The sequence below is a fragment of the Rousettus aegyptiacus genome, unplaced genomic scaffold (genome assembly GCF_014176215.1).
Source record: "Rousettus aegyptiacus isolate mRouAeg1 unplaced genomic scaffold, mRouAeg1.p scaffold_m13_p_1, whole genome shotgun sequence".
Lineage (NCBI taxonomy): Eukaryota > Metazoa > Chordata > Mammalia > Chiroptera > Pteropodidae > Rousettus > Rousettus aegyptiacus.
This window is the reverse complement of record NW_023416284.1, coordinates 102,538,655-102,566,407: the sequence shown is the minus strand read 5'-3', so window position 1 is coordinate 102,566,407 and position 27,753 is coordinate 102,538,655. Positions and strand designations below refer to the sequence as shown.

The window sequence follows — 27,753 nt, the reverse complement described above, 5'->3', positions numbered from 1 at the left end:
ACAATTCAATAATACGTCATATGTATAGTGCATTGTGTGTTCACCACCCAATGTTAAATTTCCTTCTGTCACTGTATATTTCGCCTCTTTCACCCTTATTTGTCTATCTCCAACTCCCCTTTCCCTCTGGTAACCACTAAATTATTGTCTGTGTCTATGAGTCTCTGTTTGTTTGTCTTATTTGTTTGTTGTTTTCAGTTTTATATGCCACATATGTGTGAAATCATATGGTTCTCAATTTTTCTGACTTATTTCGCTTAGCATGATAATCTCTAGATCTATCCATGTTGCCACAAATGGCAGTATTTTATCTCTTCTTATGGTTGAGTAATATTTTATTGTCTATATATATATCACATATTCTATATCCAATTATCTCTCGGATTCTTTGGTTGTCCCATGTCCTGGCCACCATGAATAATTCTTTGTTATGTCATCTTCTCAATCCAGGGAGTTCCCAAACACTTTAGCATCACTAAAATAATAATTCTTCTTCTTCTTCGGAGGAGGGGCGGATTTGAGGCGGGGAGGCGGATGAGGCTTATGGGGAGTTCTGAGGCTTGGAGGAGGAGTAGGCAGCAGAGATCCTCCTCCACCCCCCCCTCCTCCTCCTCTCCTACTCTCCTCCTCTCCCTCCTCCTCCTCCTCCTTCTTCTTTTAAATTTAGAAGATTATAGTTTTAGACTGCTCAGGAATTGCTGCACAATGTTGGTATGTTGTGGTTAAAAGTAGGGACTCAGACATTCTAGTTTTAAGCCTTGCCTCCAGTAAGTGTAGCTGTATAATTAGGACAAGTCGATTAAACTCTCCTTGCTTCAATTTCCTCATCAGTGGAATGGGAATAATTAAACCTCCCTCACATATTGTTTTGGTCACGATTGAATAAAGATAACATGTGCCAGGAATTGTGTAAAATGCTTGACACATAAGAAGCCTTCAAGTGTCAGCAGTATTCATTTAGTGAACAAACTCTTTCGAGTAACTCATAAGTGCCATTTTAAAATAAAAAGACATATTATGTTACCATGTACTCATATGAAAAGATATCTAAAACATTATAATATTAAAAATGTAAATGGAATTAGAGTATGAAGTTTTATAAATAAAAAATTTAAAACTATATATTTATACATGTATATGTATATTTACATATCTGAGTGTGTTTGTGTGTGTCTGTTGTATTCAAGCATAGAAATACATGTGGAAAAAAATTGTTAGCAAGAGATTATCAGTGAAGAGACAACTCAATTTTTATTTTCTTACTATCATGTTTAAATTTTTGAAATCATATATTGACTTTATAATAAAAATAAAAGTAGTAGTGAAGTAAAATAAAATATAATCAACTAAAATTTTAAATAATCTAAGGAGTTAAACTATACATATCTTTTTCTGATGAAGACATATATAGAATAAGAGAATACAGTCATTCTATAAGTAGCCCAAGAAGCTTAGTGCTCGTGACAATTTTCCTAGCAACTTATCTGGATTTTTACAACCTATGTGATAAGAGCTGACCTTATTACATCTCTGTCTCTTCTGAAAACTTTCTTTTTGAATTCCCATTTCCCTGAGGATTTGTACCATATAATTTAAGAATTTGTTAATGTCTTTGCAATTTGCTATCTACTTGTATTACATGTGCTAGTCTTATCTCAGAAACCCCATTATAAGCTCTTTTAGAGTAAAGATGTGTCAAATCCTCCAGTATTTCCAAAACAGTTGACATAGCAGAGGGTAATGTAGTATTTGCTTAATAAATACCCATAGAATGAATGGCTGCAGATGTGATATTAGTCAGATTAAGCCTTGCTGTGCTGCAATAATGCAATAAGGGCTTAACCTGGAGATTTTATGGCTTCACACAATATATGGACTTTCTCATGAAAGGCCATATGAATTAGCAGGGGCTCGTCTCTGTTTAGTGACGGACTTCCTTCATCTCAAGACCACATGTGGCTTCTAAATTTGCTACATCAGGGAAAGGAAAGGATGGAGAAGATAATACTGACTCTTAAGTGCCCTAGACCAACCACTTCCCTTCTAATTCCCATTTATCAGAAATCAGCCCCATGACCCTGTCCAGCCACAAAGAAGGACAAGAAAAGTAGGGGAGCACATACATACTCAGGAGCACTAGTTATCTGCGCCATATGTTTACATCTCCTTGCAGAATAACTATACCAACTAGTTAGTACCCCACGGGTATCAGTGAGCCCAATACTCACATGGATTATTAAACTTGGCTCAGTCTATGTTAGTAAGCTTTTGCATTGGAAACGCTTAGGATTTGGAATTCATTCACTGAACAGGCATTGATTGGTGCTTCCTGTGTGATGGTACTATTCTAGGTCATGGGAATACAGTAGGGGGAAAAAATAGTCAAAATGCCCTATACTCACAGCATTGACTTTTTAGTAGAGGAAGATGAACAATTAACAAATAATGCTTAGAGACAATTAATTGGTGATAAATATTACAGAGAAAAATGAAGTGTGTTGGGGGTGGGGAGGTAGGACATAGATAAGTGTAGAGAAGGATTGTAATTTTAAATTGAATAGGAAAGCCCTTACTGAGAAGGTTACAAGGAAGCAAAAACCTAGGAGTGAGGGAGCCAGTCACTTGGGTATCAGGGCAAAGAATCTTCCTGGAAGAGGAGACACTTCTAACGATTCCAAAGAAGGGCGGGGAGTACCTAATATATTTGGTGAACGGAAAGGAAGCAAGTGTGGTTGCTATGAGTACGTGAGAGCGGCTGGGGGTAGGATTGGGAATCTGTTGAATACAGACTATGTAGAGCCTTGTAGGTGACGTTATGGTCTGTGACTTCTGGTCTGTGTCATATAAAGACAGTTGGAGATTTGGGGCAGAGGAGTGACATGGTTAGCCTCATTACTATTGGGAATAGACTATAGGGATAAGGCTAAAAGCAGGGAGACCAGTTCGAGGTTATTGCCAAAGTTCAAGTGAAAGATAATGATGGCTTGGTCCATTTCCATCACCCAAAAAGTCAAGGCAAGGAAATTTTAAAGGGGAAAGGTGATGCACAAATACGAGATAGTTTTTTGCCATTAAGATATAGGGTGAGCCCAGATGTAATATCATGTATTATTATCATGAGTTCTACGTTATATTTCTTGGACTACAAACATTCTTTCATGAATTCTACAAATATTTATTCAACACCAACAGCATGCCAGGCCCTCTGTTAGGCACGGGGGACAATAAAGACCTGACCTCTGCCTTTGGGAAGCTCTCGGTGTAGTGGAATTATAGGATAACCAAAAATATAACCGCAGTTGTAGCAAAATGATCATTTTATAATTATGATGGAAATATTAGTCAAAACTTATTCAGTGTTTACTGTGTGCTAGATATACCTATGGATATTATTATGATTATGATATATAATTGTTATAATTATTATATTTTGATGCTATTCTTTATGACCAAACTACACTGCTACAGAATTAGAGAACTAGTTACCAAGAGCCCAATAAAACAGACTAAAAGTGTTATTTCTATGCCCTACAGACCAGATTTCCAAGGATTTTGCCACCTTCACGCCTTTCAGAAAATGCATGTTCCATTTTTGTCAAATGTCTTCTTTCTTATAACATGTAAAATCATGTTACTAGTACCTAATATCATTGATTTGTCTGACTATTTAAGTCCTCTTTATCCATGTTTTTTTTTTATTTTAATAATCTTCTTGAAGAAGATTAATCTGAAACCACTGCTCAGCTCCCAAGATGTTGCCTCCCAAACTGCATGCATTTTTCTGCCTCTGCAGCTGCTTCGCACTGGTTCATACTTTTGACTGGCAAGACCTAAATCCTGTTACACATATTAAATCATCAGGTAAGAGATATATTTGTTCAAGCAATTTAGGGGCTTAGGATCCAGAGGGAAAGAACCTTTTCTATCTATTGACAGGGAGAAGTAGGCATTAAAGAACTCCAGATGAGAATAAACTGTATCGCTTGCTCTTTCTTACCCTGTGGTGGGAGGGAAGGAGAGGAGAGGAAGGCCTAGACAAGCCCGGAAGTGGTGGCCAGAGTGGAACAGCCATCTATAGTCAGATACATCTACCATCACTAAGAAGGTAGATGTTTATTGCAAAGAGATTGCTTTTGGAGCTTTGTGAACTCCTCCTAATCCCAGAGGGTTGTGATTTATGAACTTTTCTATCCACTCTCCTCAGGTGAGTAGTGTAGGTGACTTCAGAATGGTGTCATACTGTCTATCCACACAGACCTGTGCACCTGGATAAATATGGTCCCTCTGGATCTAGTTATTCAGTCTTGATAGGTAACTTATTACTGTAACATTTACAAAAGACCTTTCATAACCCTTATAATTGTTATACTACTTCATCAGTAGGAGAGGGATTCTATCTTATATCTAATCTATGTTTGCATAAGAAAATGACAAAATATCTCACACGTCCATTAATTCAACAACACTTAACCAGGAACTGAGTCATCAGTGATACACTGGTTACCAAGCCAAAGGATTCACAATCAGGTTCAAGGCTTGCAGCCTAATTAAATTAATTGTTCTTATCTTTTGCATGGATTGAAAACAAGTAATATTTTACACAATGAACAAATTATCAACGAGGAAACATTAACATCACACACTTTTTATTGGTACAGGGTGGGAATTTCATCTCTTATTTTCCCTGATGTTTGAAAATTACTGGAAAGCTGTCATTGGCCTGGCAGAAACTTGAGGACAGGGACACTGCTTCATTCGTCTTTGTAGTTCCAGCACTGGGCCTAATACCCTACTCATTCCAAATGCTCAAAAATGAATGCATCTTTTTTAATTATTAGAAATAATTTATTAAATAAAATACTAAAATAAAAGATGATCATATTCTTCTTACTAAATGAATACACAGAAAACATGATTATGCAGGTAAAAGATTTATAAATATGGATGTAGAAATAGCTTATTAGCTAATGGAGGACATAAAGCCATATAGAGAATGTAATGTTTCTAGCATGTATACTTTCCATCTCCAAACCCAGAAATAAATATCAGGAATACTTGACAAAATGAATTCCACCCAGAAATATTAGAAAAATTAATAACATACTGAGTATTCCAATGCTTTTAAGAAAATAAAATTGAAGAAAAACAGGAAGTGGCATAAGTTCTGAAGTACAAAATTTTATCATCTAGAGAGTGGCCATTCAACCTGACAAGCCTCTTCCCTGCCTCTTCCATCACGATGAATCTGATAAATGGTCAGAGGACAGGAAATCCAGGACCATGACCACATTAGCCTTAGGCTAGCGAATCTTTTCTGCGGCTCCCCTAGCTAGTCACCAGGGCCCTGTAGGTCTACACCCAAACTTGGGTCAGTTCAGAATTTCTTAAGACTTTCTCAGGGGTTGGGGTTCCTGGAGAAAGTGGGAAAGTGGGCCTATAGCTCCATCTTGACCTGTGGTTCCTGAATGTTGAGTGAGGGGGCTTTTATGTCGAGCAGGTTTTAGAGAACTAGGGCATACCTCTATTATTGGAAAAGGTTACCACAAGTGGAATTGAAACCTCACAAGGGGAACCTTGCGCAACTTGGAACCCTTCCATGGCTCTAGAACTGAACTCCTAGTTCCAGAAGTAGTGTTTCAAAGCAGCTGTGGGTTCTCTGGGCTGCTCACCAAACTCTGAACAGAGTCTCCCACGCCCCCTCAACCTCTTCACGGTCACACACACCATGTCTGCCTATGGGAAAGGGCACAGCAGAACACAAGGTGCTCCTTACAGAAACAAAAGGCAGGTATAGACTCCTCTACTGTCCCCTACTCCCCTACTGGACTTGATGTATCTCTGTCACACCGCAAAGCATGGCTCAGTAGATTATCTTAAATAGGAGAGAAAAAGCCTTTTCTAATTCAAAATAGACCCTAAAATGTTAGCCTTACATGAAAAGGTATGGTTGTTTTTTACTTTAATCTCTGAGGAAATGCCTTGGGTTGAATCTGCCTGAAGGGAAAATGATATGGTTTAGTTTAGCTCAACTAAAACTCCTCCAAGGGCTTAAATTTGGGTAACCAGAGTTAACCAACTCCAGATAAGGGACAAATAATATCAGTTGTCTACCTGTTACATGTTATATTCCATGCTAGGCACTTAACATCTGTATCATAGCATCCTTACAACTGTCCTACATGCTGGTCTAGTGCATTTATTCTGACTTTACAAATAAGGGTAAGAGAGAGGAGTAAATTACTTAGCCTCGTGGGTGCCAACAAGAGGTACAGTTGAAATCCAAAATAGGATCACTTGGCTCCAAGATCCAGGATCCATTCATCTCATCCCCTACCTTCTTTGGAACTACTTCCTACTGTTTGACTGTAAATTGTTGACCCATGTGTCAGTCCAGGTGGCCTGGTACATTAGCCTCATGCTTCTTAAACTTTATTAAGCACATCTTTTCTGGTGCAGTAGGATTGGGGTGAAGCCTGAGATCCTGTATTTCCAAGCTCCTCGATGATGCCAACAATGCTGGTCCATGACCGACTCTGAGTAGCAAGGCTTTATGTATTGAAAGGCTCATCACTGGCAGGTGCTTCACATATTAGTCACCAATGTGGAGGATATAAATGGGCTTCTTCGCATGACTCAAAATCTTTCTAGGTGATGTCATATAATATCAATGCAGGTGCTGTACCTAACATAGTTCTAGGTGTCAGTAGCAGAGGCAGAATGTCATAGAAAGCACAAAAGTGTCTGTCTAGCAGAGTAATCAACTCACAGTTTGACAGAAGAAAAGTAGCAGGCAAGCTGAATCTAGAAGAGTAAAAGTCTGAATATACTGATATTTGCACTCACCATCTTGAAATTAAATATGGACTTGACTGAGAGTTATAAGGGAGGAGAACAGGTGAAATGAAACCGCAGGTGTGTTGAAGGGTTTTGGTACTGGTGGGGGAGAAAGTTTCATGAGTGGGTAGGTAAAAGAATGTATACTATGAGGCATTTGATGAAAACAAGAAACCAGTGGCAGTGAAAAACTTAGTTCAGCTCATTTGCACAAATATTTATTGAACACTGACCATGTGCCAGACATTTTGTTAAGATCTGAGGATACAAAGACATGGACATAGCTCTTGAAGAACGAGACTACTGTAGGAGACAGAGTGTGCAAACGCATAATTTTACTATAATATGATAGGAAGAATGATAGAAACATATTTGAGGAATTGATTTAATATTAAGGATAAAATAATTAAAACTGGGGGATCAAAGAAAGCTTCAGAGAAGACCTGACATCAAATTGAAATGTTAAAGGTTGAATAGGAATTTGCCACAGGGACTTAAAACACAGTGAATAACATTTACAAAGGTGCAGAGGCATCAGACAGCCCAATGCGTAGCTCGAGAGCACTGGAGCACATGGAAGAGAGATAAATTAAAGGGGAAAAGCAGGAAAGAAAATGAGACAGAGGACTTCCAGAGCACGGAGGGTCTTTCTTACACAGCTCCAGAAACTGGGAGTTATGTGCCTGTGAACATATTTCAACCCCAAAACATTGGAAAGATAAGACATATTCGAGCCTCAAGTAGCAATGGAAATAGCTTCATGTTTAAGAAAAACAAATTTAGGAAGTGGTCTTTAATATGCTCTAGATCGGAACAGAAAGTAAGGGACAAGCTATGAGTTTTAGGAGGTGATGGTCCTAAATGCCTTGAGAGAAGGGCAATATCTACTTCCATCTTTTTCCCCACACAAGACTTTGCTAACAGCAGGGCCCTCACTAATTACTTGTTGTCTTTACTAATTAGTAAAGGAATGAAGGAGGCCAGAAACTATGGGCAGAAATTTGATTCTGTTGGTTTTTCTTTGTGTAATAAAGTCTGGGGTGTAAATGGATAATAAGTGAAATAATATTTACTTGTTTTTCAGCATGGGTCAGTAAAATACAAGCTCAGATGGGTGCTGCACTTTTTGGCCAAATTAAAATCCCCAGAGGAAGTGGCCCTTATTCTGTTGGTTGTACAGATTTGATGTTTGAGTACACTAATAAGGTAATGCTTTGATTAATACCACTTATCTTTACATTGTAATACTGACTATGGCTAGAGGTTTTGAAATTTGACCTTACCCTCACCTGAGAATGACTCATTTTGCCATTTATATTGTTTCATAGAAAGACTTTTGCTTCCCCATCTCATTGCTGTTATCTGATTAATTAACTTACCATTTTCCCCTTCATTAATGGGTGGAACAGGGCTGTTCATACTTTCTTTTCACTTAGAAAGAATATATTGTTCTATTTCTCTTCTCTTTCTATTGTATTCAGTCATGACAGCAGCTTAAAAAGTTGTCCGGACCTCTTCATGAACAATAGAAGTATTTGGGTCCCTACTAATTAAATATGCAAAATAGCTGTTAGAATCTGTTTAAGAAATGACTAAAAGTACATTGATTTCTTTCCTCTACAGAGCACCTTCCTGCGTTTGTATTATCCATCCCAAGATGATGAGTATGTTGAAACCCTCTTGATCCCAAATGAAGAATATTTTTTTGGTACTAGTAAATATCTTGGAATGCACTGGTTTATGGGAAAAATTTTGAACTTCTTTTATGGTAAGATTTCTGCTGATTCTGCTTTGTAGGTTCTAGAGTATAAGAAAGCTTTGAAAACAGCAAGAGTTTCAGGCAGTTAAGGACTAAAGTAGGTTTTCTCCAGTCTAAACTTCTCCTAGGATGACAAAGAAAGAACGTATTTCTTAGAAGGCCAAAGGCCAGGTAACTATCAGCAAATCAAGGGTTCTCATTTGGTCCATTCTGAATATGATGGGATGAGTGGAGGGAATAAAAGTATTATTTCAGACTGGCTCTAAATCTCTCAATGACTGATCTTCAGTTTATTTTCTTATATACTATGGGGGGGGGGGACAATAATCAGCTGGGCTGATGTGACTACTATCCCACATGGCTCTGTACTTAAGTGCCTTCTAAAGTAGGGCAAAAGAGAAAGAAAGTAGAAGCCACCATAATTCTCCAGATCCAAAACGGAGGAGTTAAAGCTTATTTCTTACTTAGCATAAATGAGGAGATTCTACTCTCATTCCCATCACCCACTCCCAGGGGACCAGACTCTCTCCCTAAGACAATCTGACATGGAGCCATCACTTCAGTTGTCTACATTTCACTAATATCGACTTTTCCTACCTTACCTGTTTGACCAGACACTACCATTCAGCTGGTGTTAATTATATCTTCAAAGTTCACCCCTTCCCCCCTACCAAAATTACCTACAGTGTTTGGCATTTATTTTAAACATCTTGGAGTTTTCTGAGAAGCCCTTTTATTATAGAAATGATGAAAATTCTGTAACTACACATCTTTATGGTGCTCAAAAAACTTATAAATGACTTCTGTAGCAATCATCATATTCACTCTTCATGATCACATCTCCATTTTATAGATGAAAAAATGAAACACAATCATTGACGATAATAATGAGAATAAGAATTGAGAAGTGAAAGAAGAGAAGACAGTGCTTGTTCTTTTTTGTGCCCCTTACTATGTGACTGGATAGGTGCTTTACATATGTTACCTACTTAAATACAATTATCACAAAACCCTGTGAAATAGATATCATTTCCTTCATTTTACAGAAAAGGAATCTGAAGCTTAGAGAGTTCTCTTAATGTGCTCAACATCAATAACTAGTAAATGGCAGAACTGTACGCAAAGCCATACCTGAATACGAAGCCAATGGTCTCTCCATCTTTCTCTTGGTCACAAACTAGTTAAAACGAGAGGAGTCTCCAATTAGAAGATTCTGGGTTTCAGTGTAATGTTCTTGAGTTTTATTAGTAATTTGGTTTCTGAACATTGCCTTCAACGTTTTGCCAAAACTTGGGATTGGTAATAAAAACCAGTCTTGCTGAACACTTTTAAGTAAAAAAAAAAAACAAAAAACAAAAAAAAAACAAAAAAACAAACAAAAAAAAAGTCACATTAGTTTCAGAGCTGGCAAGGAGGACTGATAATTAATGATCCTATGGTCCTAGGAAAAAACACATGGTCGAGGTCTTGGGTTGGTGTGTATCTAGTAGGAAACTTTTTAATGAATTTACTATTAGTACATAAAAATATGAATTTCATGGGACAGGATTTTATACTAAGGAGATGTAGGTTAAATTAACCAACAACATTAAAGTCAGATAAAATGCTGTTTATAATCTTCCATTGTTGTCTAGGTTCACTGACAACTCCTGCAAACTGGAATGCCCGTCTGAGAACTGGTGAAAAATATCCACTAATTGTTTTTTCTCATGGTATTGGCGCATTCAGGTAAAGTTTGAGAGGTTGAACAATTATTGATCTAGGGATCAATAACCAAACGTGTTTTTTCCCAAAAAAGGAAAATCAAATTTTGGAGCATCATGCTGGCCCCTGTTCTAGAGGAGTTGAGGTTTCTGAAGAGTTGAATGTGATCTGTCGATCAGTCGTAGCTCTGTCTTTTCCTCCATGCAGTTCATGGAGATAGGCCTCACAATAGAGAAGGGAGGGTGTTGCATTTTTGGCTGTCATCCTTCTATATTATAATACTTACACTCTCAAAATTATCCACTGTGTTAGTTCAGGGCTTCTGAGAAATAGTGCCAAGATCCAAGATTAGATTATCTGTGAAAGACATTTATTGAGAGAAATGCCCGTGAAGGAGAGAGGGGAAGGTACGGAGAAAGATGGAGAGAGCCTTCAGACAACATTCAGGTTGGACACTTGGGAAAGAGATGAGAAACAGAGGACTGGGTATGAAGAATACCAGGCTACAGCACGGTTCAAAGAAAGATCAGGCCAAGCCAGCAGAGGGCGTGCTTGACCCAAAGTTGCTCATCGAAGAAGTTGTGCGAATCACAGCAATGGGCCTACGTTACACCCACACTGCCCAGTCCCTGGGAGTGACGCACTGGAAACTGTCACGTGGTAGTGGATCCAGAGGGGCAGCAGCTGGGTGGGGTCTTTAGTCAACTATAGTTTCTATGGCATAATATCTAAGTGGTGCATTTTCATAATTACTCACCCTCTCTACTTCTGTCTTCACACTGCTTCCTCCCTTTCTTCCACCTCAGAAGACTATAAGACTTTCAGAAAAGAAAAGGTGGCTTTCAGAGAGAAAGAAGTTGGGTAGCATCTGCAATAAGAAATTATCTTCAGTTCTTTAATTGTAGTCTAGCCTATGGTTGGCATATTAGAACCCCAGAGCCAAACCCAGCCCTGCCTATTTGCATAAATAAAATTACATTGGAACACAGCCACACTCATTTGCTTTTCACATTGTCTATAGCTACTTTTGTGCTTACAACAGCAGAGTTGAGTAGCTGTGACAAGTAATAGATAGCCTATAGAACTGGACACATTTACTCTCTGGCTTTTCACTAAAAGGCTTGCTGATTTCTGTGCTAGGTCATTTTCTCTTACTGAGTCGGTCTTACATCTCCAAGAGTAGAAGATATAGTTTCTACCTACCTCCTTTTTATTTTCTATGGACATTTTCTATTGAATCCATGATATAAAAAGACTGTGCAGAATGAAGACCTAGGAAGGGGTTATAAATGCAGTTGCTTAGCACATGATTTTTTCAACTTCTCACCCTGTCCACTCATTTAAACAACAGCTAATATGTGTTCAGTAATACCCAATTTTAGACATGATTATAAGTACTGAAAAGATGTTAACTTATTTAATCCTTACAATAATCTCATTGGGTACTGTATTATTATAGCATCACCCTTCTACAGATAAAAAAAAAAAAAAATCCAAGGCAGAGGTAAAACGGGTGACTTACCCTAAGTAGGCATCTAAGAAGTGGTGGAAACAGGATTCAAACGCATTGGTCAGACTGCAGGTCCTTTTCTCTTAAACCACACTGTACCGCCTTCCCACATACATACTCTTATCAAAACCTTACAACTCTCCTAAAGCAAAGGCATTAATAGCCTCACTTTACAGGTAAGGACAAAAATTCAGTACTATAATTACCTAAAGTCATGTTGCTGGTAAGCGGCGGAATCACAATTAAAACTCAGAACTCTCAAAGGCAGTATTTATAATCACTGCACCAGGGTTTCTCAGCGTTGGTATGATTGATGTTTTGGACTGAATAATTTCATGTTGTGTAGGCCTTCCTATGCAAGGATGTTTAGTCTTTCTATCCACTAGATGTCAGTAGCACCCTCCCTGGCTTCATGCTAATAAAAACACACCTCTAAACATTGTGAAATATCTATCCCCCAAGGGGAAAGCTTCCCACCCATCCTTTGAGAACCATAGCTCTCTGCTTCACCCTGGGGACTACTATGGGGGCATGACAGTCTCCACGTGCCCAGGTTCGTTAGTGAATCCCACCTTGTAATCATGACAAGGAGTTGAATGCTTCCCTCTTTTTGTTTTGAAGGACAATTTATTCTGCTATTGGCATTGACCTGGCATCTCATGGGTTTATAGTTGCTGCTGTAGAACACAGGTATGTCACCTGATATGTACTGGGCTCTAACTTTCTTAAAGGTTTATAAAAGCTGTTGATTGGATTGTCAACTATAATTACATCATGAGAAAAAAGGAGACTGAGTTAGATTGTCAAGAATTAAAAAAACAGCTAACATTTCTGGAGTGTTTATCATGTGCCATAGTCATATACCATCATTTAATCTTCATAACAACCCTATGAAATGGGTACCAGTACCACTGTTTTAAGGAGGAAGAAAATGAAACTGAGAAAGGGTACTACTGTGTGACCCAAAGCCACACAGCTAGTAAGTGACAGTACTAGGAATTGATTCCAGGAGTGAGTTTTCAATCTTGCTTCCCAGAATTGTGAAGATATTATGGGTCGAGTTTACTCAAAATTATACCTTTTTCTTAGAGATCCCTTTGGGTCCTCATTGATTTAAAACAAAAAAAAAAGTGCTGTGGATGAAGAAAAGAAAGAAAGAACTGAGTGAGGGGAGATCAACAATGGGGATGAGGAACGTGGGTGAGATGAGGAAGTGTAAGTAATTGATTCTGTTTATATTGTAGAGACCAATCAGCATCTGCAACTTACTATTTCAATGACCAGTATGCAGCAGAAACTATGAATAAGACTTGGCTCTATTTTAAAACTCTAAAACAAGGAGAGGACGAGGAGACTCTGCGAAATGAGCAGGTACACTGCAGTAAGAGTAGAGGTGTTGTGGTGACTGAAAAAGGAATATGCAAAATGGTGACATTTGCTTATTTAACTTTACACAGGGCAAGCTGTGTTCCTCACGCTTGTACTTCGCAGTACCAAAAGATCTATCAGAGGATTCTCTGAATAATAACATTCCCTTAATGAAATACCTGGATCATAGTAAAAACAAACGAAGATTCTGGGAGCTACAGCAAATATACAGAATTCTTTTGCATTAGAACTTCTAATTTTAAAATCTCAAAATAAATTCATAGAGTCCCTCCCCCCTGCCACAGGCAATATAAATAAGACTACTTTTCAGAGAGGGGGTTATACAATAGTATTAGGAGTCCAGGCCTTAGAATCCAACTTTCTGCATTTGAATCCTGGCGCCATCACTTAACAGTGGGTGATCCTGGACAAGTACTTACTCTCTTTGTTTTGCTTCCATGTTTACTCTGTTACAAAATAATGGATAATAACAGTATATTTCTAACACGGCTGTTGGGAAGATTAAATGAAATAAAGCACACTGGTTTCTTCCCTGTGCCAAGCTTTTAAGTAGATACCTTACCTATGTTATTGCATTTAATCTCAATCACATTTCACTGAGATAAGCATTATTATACAATGCATGGAAGCTTAGAGAGGTTAAGTAATCATCTGAGGTCACACTGGAGGTAGGCAACAAAGCCAGGATTTGGACTAAGCTATAACTACCTGCAAAGCTGGTGCCAGTGTCATTATGCTAGGTTGTTTTCTAATCATTAATTTCTTAGACATTTCCAGTTTAAAAGCAACTGACCATTTTCCCCACATGTAAACTCTACATAAACTTTAAAATAAATGTTGCAACTTTTTACTTTGTCATTTCCTTCTTCTAATAATCATATTAGGTACAGCAAAGAGCAAAGGAGTGTTCCCAAGCTCTCAATTATATTCTCTGCACTGATTGCAAAAAGCCAATGAAGAATGTATTAGATATAGAGTTTGATCTGAAACAACTGACGGTAAGCCAAAAAAGCCTTTTTCCCTTGTCCCATAGTTCTTTATTCTTTATTTTTCTGCTTTTTTGCTGTAATACAGAAAAAAAAAAACATGATAAAAGGCTTCAAAAAATTACAGGTAAAATATTACAGCAACGAGGAGTACATTGGGTTGAACTATACATGAAATCGCCAACAGTCAGTCTACGAAAATGGCAATTTCATGTGGTTCAAGTTAATACTGCTGGTTTGTACTGGAATTTCTTGGATAGCTTCTGCATGTTGTTGGACTCATTGATCCTGGAAAGTTGGTCAAAAGTTTTAGACAAAATGTTGGGAAGGGTGGAAAAATATCAGACCAAAGCGGACTCCAAAATGGTGTGGAGGATGGAGTATAGGGAACAGAGAGAACTAGAAGTACTTTGAACAGAAGACGATGGTCTGTTCTCCAGACACAGTTCTTCAACCAGCCACTCTCTCTCATGTTTCCATGACTTTGTACATGTTGTCCCCTTGGCCTGACATACCATCCACCTTAAGTCCTGCTTAACCCAACTCAAGTTAGTCATCACCTCCACCAAGAGAAGCTTTCTTGGACCCTACTGCCCAGCCCTGGACTGAGTATGACTATCTATTCTATCTCCTCCTTGGCACCACTCTATTGTATTTGCATCATGCATTTGTATCTCTTTGTTCCCTAAAAGACTGTGAGCTCACTGAAAGTGAATTACAATGCCTGGCACAGAACAACTGACCAATAAATAGTCATGGAACGAACAAACTAATAAATATGGAATGGGGAGAGGGAGAATTCAGCATTGGTGTTGACATTTTAAGTTTAGGTGACTAGGAAGACCATTCAGTTCACTTCTGAACTTTTACAAATGCTTAATATATGCGTGTGTGCGTGCGCATGTATTTATATATACATATTTGTGTGTATTCTATATATGTCTATTTATACATGTGTGTATTTTTAAAATAAATTTATTTATTTAAATTACTTTCAAGTATACAATACATTGATTAAACATCTATATTGTTCATAAAATGATTCCTCTAGTTGCTTCCTCCCTCCCCTGGCCCTCCACTTAGCCATCATATTAATGCTAACTGCATTCCCTGTGCCGTGCTCCCCATCCTCGTGCCCAGCTATCGACTTCAAATTTGTACTTCTTTAAAACTTCACCCTATTCTCTCAGTCACTCAACCCCACTCCCCTCTGTCTGTCAACAAATTGTCCGCTATTTTTATGAGTCTGTTTTTGATTAGTTTGTTCTTTTTGTTCTCCACATATAAGTGAAATCATATGGTATTTACCTTTCTTTGTCAGACTTACTTTACTCAGCATAATAACCTCTAGGTCCATCCATGTCATTGCAAATGGTAGGATTTCATTTTTTTTAATGGCTGAGTAATATTCCATTGTATATATGATTTCTTTATCTAATTATCTGTCAATGGGCATTTAGGTTGCTTCCATATCTTAGCTATTGTAAATTGTGCTGCTATGAATATTGGAGTGCATAGTTCTTTACAAATTATTATTTTGATTTTCTTTGGATAAATACACAGAAGTGCAATTGCTGGGTCAAAAGGTATATCCATTTTTAATTTTTTGAGAAACCTCCAGACTTTTCCATAGCAGCTGTACCAATTTGCAATCCCACCAACAATGTATGAGGGTTCCATTTTCTCCTCATCCTTGTTGTTTTATGATTTATTGATGATAGCCATTCTGACAGGTATGAAGTGATTATCTCACTGTGGTTTTAATTTGCATTTCTCTTATGATTACTGACCTTGAGCATCTTTTCATATGTCTGTTAGCCATCTGTATTTCCTCTTTGGAGAAGTATCTGTTCAGGTCTTCTGCCCACTTTTTAATTGAATTGTTTGGTTTTTTTGCTGTCGAGTTGTATAAGATCTCTATTAATTTTGGATATTAACACCTTATCAGATGTATCATATCATTAGTGAATATCTTCTCCCAAATAGTCAGTTATCTTTTTGTTTTGTTGATGGTTTCCTTTGCTGTACAAAAACTTTTTAGTTTGATGTAGTCCCATTTGTTTATTTTTGTTGTTATTGTTTACCTTTATTTCTGGGCTCTATATTCTGTTCCATTGATCGATGTGTCTGTTTTTATGCCAGTACCATGCTGTTTTGATTACTGTAGCCTTGTAGTATAGTCTGATATCAGGTAGTGCGATACCTCCAACTTTGTTCTTCTTTCGCAAGAGGTTATCACAGCTAATTGGGGTTTTTTATGGCTCCACATATATTTTAGGATTATTTGTTCTAGCTCTCTGAAAAATGCCATTGGTATTTTGATAGGGATTGCATTGAATCTATAGATTGCTTTGGGTAGTATGGCCATTTTAACAATGTTGATTCTTCCTACCCATGAACAGGGTATATGCTTCTATTTATTTGTATCTTCTTCAATTTCTTTTTCCAATGACATAATTTTCCGAAAACAGATTTTCTACCTACTTGGTTAATTTGATTCCCAAGTATTTTATAGTTTTTGACACAATTGTAAACGGGATTGTTTTCCTAATTTCTCTTTCTGAAAGTTCATCATTGATGTATAAAAATGCCACTGACTTCTGAATATTTATTTTGTAACCTGCTACTTTACTGAATTCATTGATCAGTTTTAACAGTTTTTGGTGGGATCGTTAGGGTTCTCTATATATAGTATCATGTCATCAGCAAATAACGAGAGTTTTACTTCTTCCTTTCCAATTCAGATGCCTTTTATTTCTTTTTTTTGTCTTATTGCTGTGGCTAAGACTTCCAATACAATGTTGAAGAGGAGTGGTGAAAATGGCCATCCTTGTCTTGTTCTTGATCTTAAGGAAAATGCTTTTAGCCTTTCCTCATTGAGTGTGATGTTATCTGTAGGTTTGTCATAAATGGCCTTTATTACGTTGAGATATGTTCCCTCTATTCCCACTTTGCTGAAAGTTTTTATCATAAATGGATGCTGGATTTTGTCAAATGCTTTTTCTGCACCTATGGATATGATCATAAGATTTTTTTATCTTTTGATTTGTTAATGTGGTGTATCACATTAATTGATAATGTGGATATTGAACCAACTTTGCATCCCAGAAATAAATCTAACTTGATCATGCTGTGTGATATTTTTAATGTATTGCTGGATTTAGTTTGCTGATGTTTCATTAAGGATTTTTGCATCAATGTTTATAGAGATATCAGCCTATAGTTTTTTTTTTTTTTGTAATGTCTTTGCCTGGTTTTGAAATCAGGGTAATGGTGGCCTCATGAAAGGAGTTAGGGAGCCTTCCCTCTTCTTGAATTTTTTGGGATAGTTTGAGAAGAATAGATGATAATTCTTCTTTGAATGTTTGGTAAAATTTGCCTATGAAGCCACCTGGTCCAGGACTTTTGTTTTGGGGGAGGTTTTTGATTAGTGATTCTATTTCATTGGTGGTAAATGGTCGGTTCAGATTTTCAGTTTCTTCTTGACTCAGTCTTGGGAGATTGTATGTTTCTATGAATGTGTCAAGTTCTTCCAGATAGTCCAATTTGTTGGCGTATAATTGCTCATAGCATTTTCTTATGATTGTATTTCTGTGGAGTCTGTGGTTATTTCTCCTCTTTCATATCTGATTTTATTTATTTGAGTCCTCTCTCTTTTTTCTTTGATGAGTCTGGCTAAGGGTCTGTCAATTTTGTTTATCCTTTCAAAGAAACAGCTCTTGGTTTCATTAATCTTTTGTATTGTTTTCCTAGACTCTTATTTCATTTATTTCTGCTCTGATCTTTCTTATTTCCTTCTTTCTATTCACTTTGGGCTTTGTTTGCTGTTCTTTTTTTAGTTCTTTTAATTGTAGGGTTAGATTGTTTATTTGAGCTTTTTCTTGTTTCTCGAGGTAGGCCTGTATTGCTATGAATTTCCCTCTTAGATACTGTTTTTACTGTGTCCCATATATTTTGAGTTGTTGTGTTTTCATTTTTATTTGTCTCAAGGCATCCTGATTTCTTCCTTGATCTTATTAATAACCCATTCATTGTTTAGTAGCATGTTATTTAGCCTCCATGTATTTGTGTATTTTCCCTTTTTTTTCTTGTAGTTGATATCTAGTTTCATACCATTGTGATCAGAGAAGACAGTTGGTATGATTTAAATCTTCTTAAATTTACAGAGACTTGTTTTGTGTCCTAACATGCAGTCTATCCTTGAAAATGTTCCATGTGCACTTGAGAAGAATGTATATTTTGCTGCTTCGGGGTAAAATGCTCTGAAAATATCTATTAAGTCTATCTGTTCTAGTGTATCTTTTAGGTCCATTGTTTCCTTGTTGATTCTTTGCCTGGAAGCTCTGTCCATTGGTGTCAATGGGGTAGTAAAGTCTCCTACTATGAGTATTACTATTGATCTCTCCTTTTATGTCAGTCAATAACTGCTTTATGTATGTAGATGCTTCTATGCTGGGTGCATATACGTTTACTAGGGTTACATCCTCTTGATTTATCAATCCCTTTATTATTATGTAATGCCCTTTTTTCTCTCTTATTATAGCCTTTGTTTTAAAGTTTATTTTATCTGATATATGTATTGCTATCCCAGCTTTTCTTTTCACTTCCATTTGCATGAAATATCTTTTTCCATCCCTTTACTTTCAGTCTGTGAATGTCGTTTGATCTGAAGTGGGTCTCTTGTAGATAGCATATGCATTGGTCTTGTTTTTTTATTCATTCATTTACCCTATGTCTTTTAACTGGAACATTTAATTCGTTTACATTTAAAGTGATTACTGATAGGTACATTGTTACTGTCATTTTATTATTCATATTTGTTATTTCTATTTTCTTTTTTACTCTTTCTCTTTTTACAGAAGACCCTTTAACATTTCTTGTAATGCTGGCTTGCTTGTGATAAATTCCTTAAGTTTTTTTCTGCTTGGGAAGCTCTTTATCCCACCTTCTATTTTGATCAAAAGCCTTGCTAGATAGAGTATCCATGGTTGTAGATTCTTGTTTTTCATAACTTTGAATATTTCTTGCCATTCCCTTCTGGCCTGCAAAGTTTCCACTGAAAAGTCAGCAGACATTCTTATGGAGATACCCTTGTAAGTAACCAGCTTCCTTTCTCTTGCTGCTTTTAAGATTCTCTCTTTGTCTTTGACCTTTGGCATTTTAATTATGATGTGTCTTGGTGTAGGTCCATTTGAATTCCTCTTGTTTGGCATTCTTTGTGCTTCCTGAACTTGTATGTGTAATTCCTTTGCCAAGTTAGGGAAGTTTTCTGTCATTATTTCTTCAAATAGAGTCTCAATCTCTTGCTCTCCCTCTTCCTCTTCAGGTACTCCTATGATTCAGATATTTTTACACTTCATAGTCCCAGAGGTGTCTTAAACTATCCTCCTTTTTAAAAATTCTTTATTCTTTTCATTGTTCCGATTGGGCGTATTCAGCTACCTTGTCTTCTAATTTACTGTTTCGATCTTCTGCTTCATCCAATCTACTGTTGAATCCTTCTAGTATATACTTGATGTCAATTATTGTATACCTAATTTCTGTCTGGTTCTTTTTTATGGTTTCTATGTCCTTTGTAATGCTTATTATCTCTCCGTTGAGGTTCTCATTGTGCTCATCCATTCTCCCCATAATTTCGTTGAGCATCATTATAGCCATTATTCTGAACTCTGTCTCTGGTAGGTTGCTTGCCTCCATTTCATTCAGCTTATTTTCTGGAGTTTTCTCTTGTTGTTTCATTTGTGGCAAGTTCCTTTGTTTTCTCATTTTATTAGACTCTCTGTTTATGTTTCTATGTGTCAGGAATATTTGTTTCATCTCTCAGCCTTGGTCAGATGGCCTAATGTGGAAGGTGTCCTGTGTGCCCCAGTGGCACACCCTCCCTGATCTCTTGTGCTGGGAGCTCTGGACGTGACCTTTGTGTGGGTTGTGTGTGATCTTCTGTTACCGAGGCTTTATTGTTGTTAGTAGATCAGTGGGTAAGATTAATGTTTAGGCTAATTGTGTGACTTGGCTGCACCCTTAGGATAAGAGTTGTCGTGGGGGGCTGATCCCACTGAGTGAGATTTGCCCTAGCAGACTTGTGCACTTGTTGCAACTACCCTTTGTGTGTATCACTGCTGGAACTAGTCAGGAGCTGCTCCATTGTGGTCTGGCACCAGCCTCCAGATGCATTAGTTTTGTGACCCCTTGGGAGGGGCTCCCTCATAGGCCAATGTTAGCTGCTGCTTTGGATTGCTCAGGGCTATTCGCCGATGGTTGTTGTCTATGATGGATCTATAAGTAAGTGGAAGAAATATCGTTGTAGGCAGCACTTGGTTACCCCTCGTCCCTGATCTATGGCACTTTAGCAGAGGGACCAGCGCTTCTCAAGTCCTGATACTGCCTGTAAGATGCCTGTAAATCTCTGAAACTGGATGAGCCTCTAGGTGATACACATGTTGGGTGGTGCAGGGACCCTGGGAGTCTCCTGGGTCTAGTGAGTAGATTTCCCCTGTCCCCGTAGTGTCAGTTTACATGCCCTCGCTATCTCTGTGGCTCGCTGTACTAGTTTCCACATGTAGCAAGGTCAACTGTTGCCTACACTGGGCCCAGATGTGCCACCCCAGAGCAGAGGTAGCTGCCTATCAATGTGCAGCAGGCACTTTGTGTACTGGATGGGGCAAAGCTCAGGGAATCAAAGGCCATCAGGCAAATACAGCCCCCTATAATCCCCTTAAGAAATATCGCAGCTCGTTCAGGCAGCAGTGGTCTGTCCACAACCGTTTTCTTCGAAATGAGCTCCCTGCGCTAGCCAAGGTCTTGTTGCTCGTGCTAACTGCTCAACCCCAGAGCCAAGCAGGGCACAAGAGGCTGCTTGTCAATGGGCTGCAGGCACTTTGTGGCTTGGGTGAAGTGGGATCTCAGGGAGACAAGGTCTGTTCAGCCAAAACAGCCTCAGTTTTGCTGCAACTTCTGTGTCTGGGCTTTCCCGCTGTAGACAAAGATCATAGTGAGATCAGCTGCTGTCAAGGGCAGTACCTCAGACCCCTGTGCTCCCTGGACACAATATTGCAACTCTTGTAGGCAGCAAAGGTCTGCCTGCCCTTGATTTCTATGCAGTGCCCACCCTGCGCCAGCCAAAGGTTGTTGCCTGTGTGGATTAGGAGATCAGGGAAGGGGAAGAGCAGGTCTGTGGCAGTTCACTGTCAATGGCCTCCCTAGGGCAATTTGTGGATAGGGTGGGGTGGGGTCTCAGAGAGACAATGGAAGTCAGATCAATTCAGCCTCATTCTTGCTGCAAATTTGGTAACTGTTGAGAGTTCCTGCAGAAGACCCAGCTCACAGCAAGACCAACTGTTGTCTGGGTCTAGCTCGTTGGTCCCCACTATCTGCCCAAGTTTGTGATGGCAGCAGCGATCTGCCTGCCCCTGTTTCTGAAATGTGGCTCACAGCAGCTGGCTGCTGTTGCTGGGATTAGAAACGCTGCTCTCAGATCAGAGGTTCCTAATGGCCCTGTGGGAAGGGTCTACACAGTCAAGCTGGTGAGGTTTGTAGATTGCCCAGCAGGGGAGCCGGACTAAGGCACAATGGTGGCCACCTTTCCAGCCCCTGTTCAGACGCCAGGCAATGGAGACCTTTACAGAATGAATCCCGGGTGAGCCTTTAACTCACCGCCAGTGTCCCGAGTGAGTGTCCACAGGTCAGAAAGCCTTTACGTGGGTCCTTCAAAGGGACATCTGGGGGTTCAGTTGCCCTCCTTCTCACTCAGATGGCCGGAATCCCCTCCAGTTTCTACAGTTAGAATTACTAGAATCTCCTCTTCCCTGGGCTGGGACCCTGGGCTGGGGAGGCTGCAGATGAGACCAGGACCCTTGTCTCCCTCGGGAGAGCCTCTGCAGCCTTGGTCTCCCTCCCGGAATTCCTCCACCACCCATGGGTGCAGGTCCAGCCTGATTTGCAACTTCTCCCCTCCTGTTGGCTTCAGTGTGGCTCCTTTATATCATCAGATGTAGGTGTTATGATCAGCTGGACTTCAGGCGATTCTCCACGTTGGTTATTTTATAGTTTGGTTGTCATTTCAATGTGATCCTGGGAGGAGACGAACCCTGCTTTTACCTAGTCCGCCATCTTCCCTCTATCCCTCCATGTGTGTGTATTTTTAATAAGAAATCAAGGTACACAGTTATGCCAATTAATTGAATAATGATTGTATGATTCTCAAAATCATTTCATCTATTCTAACAAACTATGAGATAGTTATGAATTCATATTATACTTTTTCACATAGGACTCTATCGATAGGAATAAAATTGCAATAATGGGACATTCTTTTGGTGCAGCCACAACTATTCAGGCTCTTCATGATGACCAGAGATTCAGGTAAGAAAATGAGGTAAAGTGAAAGAACAGTAAGTTAGTGGAAGAAGGGGAGTGATAACCCATGTGAGATAAAAGTTTACCAAATTCTTAGGAAGGAAAGGATCCTTTGAGGCTTACAAATCTATTCTTTTGCCTCTATAAACTACACTATGCGAATTAACCTAGGCATAAACCATCTACTTTTACCGCGATTAAAAATGCTCCCCACCCCTATTGATTTTCCCTCACCATTCTTATCTTTTTGAGGCCTTAACACTTTTATTTGGATATTTATCTTTATAGCCACATTTGATCTGCGACATAATGATTGCGATAATAATGTTGCCATTTTATAGTCTATCCCAATAAGCAGAGCATTTTAAAATTATTTTTGTTTCATCTTTAATTTAGAGTGAGGTCTGAAATTACATAGTTATTTAGGTGGGAGACAGGACCAGACTCCAGTATTCTTTCTTGAGTTACTTCATCCCAGACCGATGAGATCATGTAGGGCCACCCATATCAAAAGGGTGGGATCATTTGTAAAATTTCATCTCACATTTCAATGTAAGGGAATTCTCTCCTTGCATCCATTTAGCAAATAAAACAGGGTGCCCAAAAGGTCAAGAAACATAGAATAAACTTACTTTAAAAATAGTTACATTTTCAAGTGATATACCCCATATGTTTTTCATCGAGGCCCACTTTGCCAGGTGAAGCACCCACCTCTAAATATAAAGCAATGGGTCCAACTGTTACTCTAAAAAAGGTATAATAATATAATAAATAGACTGTGGAGTGTCAGAAGGTCTGGAAACACAGGGACAATAGCCCTATATGTCGCTCAGTATGTAACCGGCCTTCTTTTATCGTCATCAACAAATATCTCCAGGTGCGGGATTGCCGTGGATGCATGGATGTTTCCACTGCGTGAAGAAGTACTTTCCCGTTTTTCTCAGCCCCTCTTTTTTATCAACGCTGAACACTTCCAATATCGTGCTAATATCATAAAAATGAAAAAATGCTACTCACCTGGTAAAGAAAGAAAAATGATTACAATCAGGTAAGTAAAAGTAACTGACTTATTTCATCATCTGAAGCAGAAACTTGAAACTTGGATAAACATCAGCAGACAATATTGGGTAGCCATCAAAGAATCATCGAATTTGTTGTTTAGCCTTTCAATAAGGGAGACTATTAGAAAATCTCAGGCTCTAAGTGCATTTAGACTTACTCTTTTTAAAATGCAAATGTTTTGAGTAGCTCATATACTGACAATTGCAACTTGCACCAGGATACATACTACTTTTATGTAAACACAAGAGCAGGCTTACACAGGAGGTAGGGCAGGGTAGGAGGCCAGAGAACGAGGAAGTATTCCATCATCAGGCCAGACTATGAACTCTTCAGAAAAGAAGTCAGATCGTCTGTTGAGACCTGCCATGTGATCACCTATTTAGAAAGAATATGAATTTATAAACTCCCCAAAACTATAACGGGGGTCCCCTTGAGCATCAGCAATGTGCTTATATCATGGCATGAAAAAGGAATCCCAATAAGGTTTTGAGGTAGTTCAAAAAGACTGCTTGGAGGAGGCCAGAGTAGAATTGGGTCTTTAAGGATCAAGAGCGAGAGAGTTTAGATAAATGGCAAGTGTAGGTCTAGATAAGGACTTTAATTTAGCTTATTTGTATAAGCAAGTCTAATTCTATAAGAGAAATAGTACAGAAAGAGAACCCTACTTCCTACTAGGCTCTCACTCTATTTTTTTTCTTTCCTCTCTGCTAGAAACCTTGAAATAATAGCTTATATTTAATATTTCGTGCCCTTATTTCTATTTACTCTTGACTTCTGTGGTCTAGCTTCCTGAACCCCCACCAGTATGCTGAAGCTGAACCTACTGAGGATTTAAAAGGCCCAGCAGCCCATTTGCAGTGTCTCTGCATTCATTCAATATTGCTGACTACCCTTACTTCTCCTCCCTTAGATACCACAACCCAACTCTTTCCTGCTTCTCCTTTCATTAGGCTGCTCCCTCCCTTTCTCGCCCACCCTCCCTTCTTCTCAGTCAGTACCCTTACTGTTGATGGCATTCCAGCTTTTGCTCTCTCTCTCTCTCTCTCTCATGACCCTGTGTCTACCTGTATGCGTCTGACTCTCAAGTTTTGATGGGCATATGGGGAAGAGTGAGCGCGACTCAGGCGGCTGTTTTGAGTACAGATAACTAAAAGGATGGTGTTTTGCCAATAAGCAGCAGGAAAGTGAAAAGGAAGAGGTGCACCGAGTGGGGTTGAAAAGATGTGTTTTAACCTTGGAGTTTCTTAACGTCAGCCTGGGAAATCCGGGTAGAGATGTCTGGCCACAAACATCTCTTGGATGTTTGGAAAAGTATAGACTCTGTATATCATAGATGAAACCTTTGAAGTAGATGAGACCGCAAAGTGAGAAAAGAATTGGTTTGAGAATAGAACCTTGAGAAAGGCCTACATTTAGGTGAAGTTCCAGTAAAAAACAAAGTATATAGAAAAAGGGGAAAATGCAATGTCAAGGAAACGAAGAAGAAAAAATGCAAGGAAACCAAGTGTTGAATATTTCAGAGGTAATAGAAAATGAGTATTAAACAAGACCATCCTATTTGATGGTAGACTATTGGTGAATTTAAAATGCAGTAGAGTGGTATTTGTAAGGTGCTTACAGTTTAAATAAATCAAGGGAAAGTTGTTGTTGTTGTTGTTAAATATACTTAATCTAAGGCTTAAATCCAAAGTGTTTTTGATTAACATCAACTAGATATCAAGTTAAGTGGTGGTGGTAACGGAACAAGCAGGCTTCTGGCTCTGAGTTCAGGGGCCCTTCAACACATAACACATTTCATCTACTCAAATTGACTATATTCTAGTCCCTTAAAATGCTGGAATCATTTCTTCTAAAGACAAGATGCCAAGCAAGATAGGAATCTTTAAATTTTTATCTAGAAGGGAAGATAATATATATTCTAGGATCTCTAAGTGAACAGTCTGTGACCTCTCAAGTTCATATCTGAGGAGATCAAATCAGTAAGTTTTGTCTCCTTGGTTGTTGGTAAATAAATCAACCAGGCTAGTATCTTTCCTGCACCCTAACTACAAAAATAACTTTATCAAACAATGTGATTTATAAATGTCTCATTTCTCTTTCAGGGGTGCAGTCCATCTGAATTTTGTTGACATCTCTTTGCTAAAGGCCACAATACTTGGATACATAGTAACATTAAAAGGAGAAATAGATGCAAAAGTAGTTATTGATCTTAACAACAAAGCTTCACTAGCATTCTTACAGAAGCATTTAGGTAAGAAACTAACATTCTTTGATAAAATAAACCAGATGATCCTCAGAACAAAACTATCTTAACACAGCATTAGTCAAATTCTGACAGTCTCCAGTGGTTTACAATTTAATGTAGCAGTAAACCAGTTTTAAACCAAATATCAGAAGTTTGTGCTCTGCTGCATACTACATACCACACGGTAAGTCTGCTTATTAAAGCTATCAGTTGCTGAAGCAGCCAGGCAGCAACTCAGCAGCTCAGCGCAGCTCGTCTCCATGATCATCAAACAGGTTAGATAATTTGCAATGCTATGATGCCACCTAGTGGCGCTCTACTGTTTAATGCTCTCGAAAGTTTAATGTTTATTAACATTTTATATTTTACAGAACTTCAGAAAGGTTTTGATCAGTGGGATTATTTGATAGAAGGAGAAGATGACAATCTTATTCCAGGGACCAACATTGACACAACCAACCATTAGGTCACTCTACAGAACTCTACAGAAATAGAGAAAAAGAATTTAGATTAAAAGTGCTTTTTTAAGTCTTATTTTAAAATCTCTGAATGTGTACATGTATGATTTTAATGTATTTTCTCAATGAATTCATATTTTAAAATGTAGATTATACCATAATAGTGAGTGAAGTTTCTCTATACTCTGTTTTCCTTTAAATATAATGGGAGACTGATGTATATAAAAATCATACCAGCTGAAATTTTACTTTTACTAAAATGATCAATTTTTAGTGCCCAAGTTCATAACTGTTTTTACATGACTTTAATGAACAAGGATATTAAAACAGGTACAATGCCAATGAAACCATGTTGCAATGATGTAACACTCCCTAAAAATACAATAAAAATGGATTTTCTTGTCTTTTTTTTTTTTTTTCTATTATGAACAGTAGAATTTAGTTTTAGCAAAATGGTATTCTAGGTAGAATTTGGCAGCACTGCCCTTTGAGTTTTGGTCATGTTAAGAAAAATTAGATCAAGCAGATAATAAAGCCACTGCTTTACCTCAGAATTAGTAATACTATACAATTTGAATGTAATGACTAAATGAGGAGTGAACAAGGGTAAAAATACTGGAGAAAGGCAAAAGCATAGATTAAATCAAATGAAAGAAAGTTGGTGATTTGTTTGCGTTTACTTTAATGGCGTATCTCTGGTGGACTCTACTTGCTAAAGAAAAGTACATAAGAAAGGCCAGAGATGTCAGCTCTTACACATTAAATTAGCTATTCACCCAGAGCCTGGGAAGGATAACAAAGGAAACATTCAGAATTTCTTTTAACTACTTTATTTTCCACTTAGTTTTGTTTAATAAGTGTTTAATTCTGTAGTAGATGTAGACTAGTACAATGAAAGGAGGTAAAAAAGATATCTTAAAAAATTATGCACTTATACATCTGGGAGTTAAGGAAAATGTGTGTGTTTGTTTGTTCTCAAGGGGTATAAAAACTTATGCCACTGATTAATTAAGTATATTTTGGTCTAAATATGGTCTTGTTCCTATGAATTCTCCATCATTAAGTCTAATTAAGCCTGTGTAAACAAGGATAAACACTACTTAGTAAGCAAGCCCAGTTAACTATAACTATCCCATTCCTATCTCTTTTGCCCAGTTATTAGGTAACTATGTGTTCTGACTGAGCACTTTAAGCTCATCCTAATGTTTTAAGGTGCAAAATCACTCATTTTGAGAAATTTGTTTTCTCCTGTCCTGTAGCCAATTCTATTTAAAAAGTTAAAATAAAGGATTAGATTCAACTTCTCGGCCTGAAACTGAAGATTCTCTATAATTTGGCCCTAATGCATCTTCTCTGACCTTTTCTCCCAGTAATTCACAAGTATATCTCCGACATGAATAAGCCAAACTTGTCTATTTATTATCTCAGGAACAAGCAATACACTTGTCTAC

General features: G+C 38.1%; 1 protein-coding gene across 5 annotated transcripts in view; it reads left to right on the top strand.

Annotated features, from left to right (window-relative positions):
- The window catches only part of PLA2G7 (phospholipase A2 group VII), a 35,830-nt gene extending 8,154 nt beyond the window's left edge, over positions 1 to 27,676 (top strand). For 3 of the 5 annotated variants that reach the window (XM_016158944.2, XM_016158943.2, XM_016158945.2), the window contains exons 2-12: positions 3,719 to 3,861; positions 7,919 to 8,040; positions 8,458 to 8,602; positions 10,228 to 10,321; positions 12,429 to 12,497; positions 13,052 to 13,178; positions 14,081 to 14,194; positions 22,452 to 22,543; positions 23,415 to 23,585; positions 25,702 to 25,850; positions 26,216 to 27,676. In XM_016158944.2, the coding sequence (XP_016014430.2) occupies positions 3,753 to 3,861; positions 7,919 to 8,040; positions 8,458 to 8,602; positions 10,228 to 10,321; positions 12,429 to 12,497; positions 13,052 to 13,178; positions 14,081 to 14,194; positions 22,452 to 22,543; positions 23,415 to 23,585; positions 25,702 to 25,850; positions 26,216 to 26,310 (1,287 nt within the window). In that variant the 5' untranslated portion in view covers positions 3,719 to 3,752 and the 3' untranslated portion in view covers positions 26,311 to 27,676. The remainder of the gene's footprint in view (positions 1 to 3,718; positions 3,862 to 7,918; positions 8,041 to 8,457; positions 8,603 to 10,227; positions 10,322 to 12,428; positions 12,498 to 13,051; positions 13,179 to 14,080; positions 14,195 to 22,451; positions 22,544 to 23,414; positions 23,586 to 25,701; positions 25,851 to 26,215) is intronic. The other 2 variants (XM_016158946.2, XM_016158942.2) reach the window with 2 other exon arrangements.
- The last annotated feature ends 77 nt before the right edge of the window (positions 27,677 to 27,753 follow it).